Genomic DNA, 5,112 nt, shown 5'->3' with positions numbered 1-5,112 from the left:
TGACTTTACTTGGTTAAAGACATAGGATAACAAAAGTACATACACATGACACACGGAACATAAAACCTGACACTAACTTAAGATCCAGCACTGAACAAACACAAGGCAGAGTTTAAATAGTCACTGGAGCTCATCACTCAACCTGGCTCAGCTGGTCCTCACAGGTGATGGCACTCAGAGTCAGAGGAGCAGGACTTAAGTTGGGAGAGACAGAGGAAAATCATGGACAAACGGAGGGGCTCAGGACGTGACCATGACATTACAATTAACATTAGTGAAGACAAATTATTATGAAGATATATTATGAAAATGGGTGTATTAACTGTATTCACTTTCAAAATCTTTCAAAAATAGCTGATCTCCTCCTCTCTGTCCCCAAGACATGCAGTCAGCTACTCTCAAGTGGCAGCCCCCACCCTGTGGAACTCTCTCCCAATAGAGATTTGCCATGCTCCAACACTGGACTCTTTTAAGGCTGCCACTTATTCGCTTAGGCTTATGGCATATAATTGTTGATTGTTGTTGGTACATTTGTGTGTGTGTGTGTGTGTGTGTGTGTGTGTGTGTGTGTGTGTGTGTGTGTGTGTGTGTGTGTGTGTGTGTGCGTGCGTGCGTGCGTGCGTGCGTGCGTGCGTGCGTGCGTTCATAGTGTGGGAAAGTTGTGGGTTGTCAAAATGCACAATATGCATTTTGACATTTTGTTTATATTGTGATTAACACTGTGTGTTAGTTGATTTTGTTTAGAAGTAAAGTTCAGAGACTCCCTATACTCCGTCTGCTCATCTCATGCACCCACACACGCACGCACGCACACACACCTGAGCTGCGTAGTCATTCAACTACGCAGCTCAGGTGTGTGTGCGTGCGGTATAGGCTACCTGTTATCACTGTACTTGGAGGCCAGTGCAGTCCAGCATCTATAGTGTCAGAACTATGACATCATGTCCATATTTGGGCAAGAGCAAGACAGATTCCATACAGATATTTATATTATATCAAATGGAATTCAGCATATGGGAATATAGGAATGGAATAATTTAGATTTTGTGCTGTAACTCTCCTCTCTTCTTGTCACGGAAGAAGTATATCAAGGCTACAAAGTAAATAGTTGTCAGTCAAGCAGCGTCTTTGGAAGGCGATTGTCTATTACCAGATTGTTCTAGATTAATCTCAGAGCGAAAACAGACATCGCTTTCAAACGCAGTTTGAGCTGGGATATTTTTGAGTAGAGAAGTTAAAATGTCTGTGGTAACAGAGGACACCGTGCGGGGCAGGGATGTGTTTAAGGATATCAGCGTGGACGATGAAGACTCACATCCTACCGAGATGGAGAGTCTGTGTATGAGCTGTTACGAGAACGGTGTCACCCGTCTGCTGCTCACCAGAATCCCCTTCTTCAGAGAAGTCGTTATCAGCTCCTTCAGCTGTCCCAACTGCAACGAGTCCAACGCGGAGGTCCAGTCAGCGGGGCGGATACAGGACCACGGTATTTGCTACACCCTGAAAGTGCAGTCGAAGCAGGATTTGAACCGAGAGGTGGTGAAGGCCGACAGCGCGACTGCCAGAATACCCGAAGTTGAGTTAGAAATCCCCGCGTTCACACAGAAAGGCTCCCTGTCGACCGTCGAGGGCCTCCTGGACCGAGCGGTGGTCGGCTTGGAGCAGGATCAGCCTGCAAGGAGGGCCACGGCCCCCGAAGTAGCCCAGAAAATAGACGAGTTCATCAGGAAATTGAAAACGTTGAAAGAGGTGGAGGAAGAATTCACGTTGATCATCGAGGATCCATCGGGGAACAGTTTTGTAGAGAGTCCAGTGGCCCCCCAGAAGGACGAAGCTCTCACTGTCACCCGGTTTAAGCGGACCGTGCAGCAGGACATGCAGCTGGGGATCAAAGCTGGAGATGAGCTGGAAGAGCAGATGACTGGCAGCGACTCGGACGGCATGTGCAATGACGAGGTTCAGACATTCAACACAAACTGTCCAGAATGCAAAGCGCCCGCTTCCACCAACATGAAGCTTGTACAGATCCCCCACTTCAAAGATGTCATCATCATGGCCACCGTCTGCGATGAATGTGGATACAGGACCAATGAGGTGAAGTCCGGTGGAGCCACGGAGGCCCTGGGCACACGGATCACCCTGCACCTCACTGGCCCTTCAGACATGTCCAGAGACCTGCTGAAGTCTGAGACGTGTCGTGTACTCATCCCTGAGCTGGAGTTCGAGTTGGGCATGGCGGCTCTGGCGGGAAAATTCACCACCCTGGAAGGACTGCTCGTGGACATCAAGGATCTGATTGTTTCCAAAAACCCATTCCTCTGTGGTGACAGCAGCTCTGAGGACAGAGTGGACAGGCTGAAGCTCTTCGCCGAGAAGATTGACAAGATCATTGCCGGAGAAATGGATATCCATTTAGTTCTCGACGACCCGGCCGGTAACAGTTACATCCAGAACGACTACGCCCCAGAGCCGGACCCTGAGATGAAGATTGAGAAATACACCCGCACCTTTGAGCAGAACGACGATCTGGGATTGAATGATATGAAAACTGAGGGTTATGAAACACAGTGAAATGTGTACCACTAATGACTTTGTTTTTCATCTATCTGTATTTCAACATTATACTTATTTTATATTTATTACTGATGATGTAGAGAGCTCCCCTCACTTCACACGAGTGTGATTCATTTTCAACATCTGGCTTTCAGAAAGTCATATGGCCAAGAATATGGACTTTAATTCATGTTTGGGGGACAAAAATCATGTAAGGGGTGCTTGCGTCGTCGTACATCATCCAATAAAAAAATTAATATACTTCTTCATGAATTAATTTGTCAACTTATGTTGATTATGATGATACAATGTTTAAAAAACGAATCTTTCACCATGATCATGTAAGATGACAACTGAATGTATGGGATTGGTTATATATTTTTTATCCCACGATTTTGTAACCCATTTTTCACCCCTGTGTCAATCATCTAATGTGATCCCCGGGGCTCTACACACCCTCCACCAACCTAGTCCCCTGGGAGACAAGGGGAGAGCAACGGACTTGAACTCATGCTTCCTTCATGCCTGAGTGTCCAAGTTGCTCCTTTACACCTGACAGGAGGGAGTTTCCCTGGTTGGACGTAGCGCGTGGAAGGAACACGTTATTCCAACCAGTTCCTTTCCCCTCCATCAGGCGCCCCGGCTGGCCAGGGGGAGGCAGTTTAGTGACCAGGATTACTGCATGTTTTTTGTGAGGGTATCTACCCTAGGGGACACGGGGAGAACATGCAAACTCCACACAGAAAGGCCCTTTCCCCAACCCCGCCTTCGGGTATGGGCACTGCTGACGCGGAGGAGGAAACACGCCGCCAGCACCCACAGCGTCCCGAGCGGGAATCGAACCCAGGACGGACCTTCTAGCTGTGAGGCGACAGCACTACCAACTGTGCCACCGTGTCCGCCGGGATTGGTTATAGCCGATTTGCTCTTCATATGACGTAAACTTTCCTTTAATTGTCAATGGCATTTAATGTTTGTGTTGCCACAAATTTGTCATTTGTGAGGGGGCACTAGCCACTCCAAAGTCTGGCTTTCAGAAATGGCATTATGTGGCAACCAAAAAAACAGGGCCTCACTCGTGACATCATGTGGCTAGTTTGCATTAAGCAAATTGACATCAATTTAAAATTTAAGCATTTAGCAGACGGTCTTAATCCAGAGTGATTTACCATAAGCAAGAACAAAACATTGTAATACACAAAATACACATAAGTATACAAATCATCATGTGGCAGGCACGGGTAGCCCCCATGAGGATCATCAGAACTCGACGGCACTGGGTTATGACATCATAGCAGCTACTATGATAATGAATGTACTGGTCATGGGTATACCCATGGGCGCAACGCACGTCGTTCCCTATGGGCATATCGTTCCCAACAGGCATGGGCCTAGTTGGATATCATTTCACACAGTTTCATCATACTAATAAAATAAATATGTGTAGCCTGAAGTAGAAATATTTCACAACCTACTGTGAACTAGCACATTATTGAAATTCCATTAGCGTTTTCTGTGATTGTGTTGACTAGGTCCTGAGCTAAGGAAGGGGGATTTCTATTGCTTTAGGCAAAATATAAAACTACAACAATTTTACCCGTGTGAAGTGAATTTGCGTCCTCACCTTCGTCTTCAATGATTTTGCTTACGCAACGTGTGTGACAGCTGGCATGCGCGACAGTAACTTGTAACTTTTATTTTTGTAGAAGAGGCAAACTAATATTGTTTATGCCATTTGCTTTCATTGAATGATTGATTGATTGAACACGTATTTGTATGATTTGATTTGGGTGTGTTCTAAATTAAAGTGTTAGTGTTGATTATCGTGTATTAATCTAATTATAGTAAACTAATACTATTATACAAAAAAAGATAAAGCTCAAGGGAAAAGAGACCTTTTACAGTAGCCTATAATAATAATGTTTCAAGTATACACTGTAGCCTACACATGTAAAATAAACGGCATAAACAATATATTAGTTTGCCTCTTCTACAAAACATAAAAGTTACTGTCGTGCGTGCCAACTTAAGCTGTCATTCTCTTGTATTAGCCTATATTGTCCTTTTCCCACCATGGAGTAACGTCGTGCAGCAGACTATCCTCGCATCCTAGCATATACACCTCGGAGGAAAGTCTGGTAAGGCCGGCAGTGTCGGTAGGCCAATCACACCTGTGTGAAGTGAGGGGCGCTCTTATCATCATACATCAGCTCATTCCAGCCAATGACAATTTGCGTCCTCACTTTTGTCTTCAATGTTTGTGTTTACGTAATGTTTGTGTTTACACAAACATTACTCAAAAATGGCCATTAATTTTCAATTGCATTAATAATGCCACAGACGAAAAACAGTCTAAGTCCACGCTATTGATCCATAATGTATAAATGATAGATAAGGGTTCAGGACAACGAGGCCTTTTCGTGGAGGGGTCAGAATGAAATTTGGACTTAGACTGTTTTTCGTCTGTGGTACTCATTTATTGTTTGTGTTAGGACCATGTTTGTGTTTACACACGGCTCAAAGCTAGTGGTAAGCTGGAGAACATGGAGATAAAAGATT

General features: G+C 45.0%; 1 protein-coding gene across 1 annotated transcript; it reads left to right on the top strand.

The window, feature by feature from the left end:
• Window positions 1-1,239: 1,239 nt before the first annotated feature.
• Window positions 1,240-2,571, top strand: LOC308330855 (zinc finger protein ZPR1-like; the record flags this gene model as incomplete). Its single annotated transcript, XM_080785930.1, has 1 exon — window positions 1,240-2,571. One exon carries the CDS (start codon window positions 1,240-1,242, stop codon window positions 2,569-2,571), a length of 1,332 nt encoding a protein of 443 aa, XP_080642056.1.
• Window positions 2,572-5,112: the final 2,541 nt, after the last annotated feature.

The sequence above is a fragment of the Protomyctophum bolini genome, assembly GCF_963924005.1.
Source record: "Protomyctophum bolini genome assembly, chromosome: 16".
Lineage (NCBI taxonomy): Eukaryota > Metazoa > Chordata > Actinopteri > Myctophiformes > Myctophidae > Protomyctophum > Protomyctophum bolini.
Note: the sequence above shows the minus strand (reverse complement) of the source record. Positions and strands in the feature narration are given on the sequence as shown.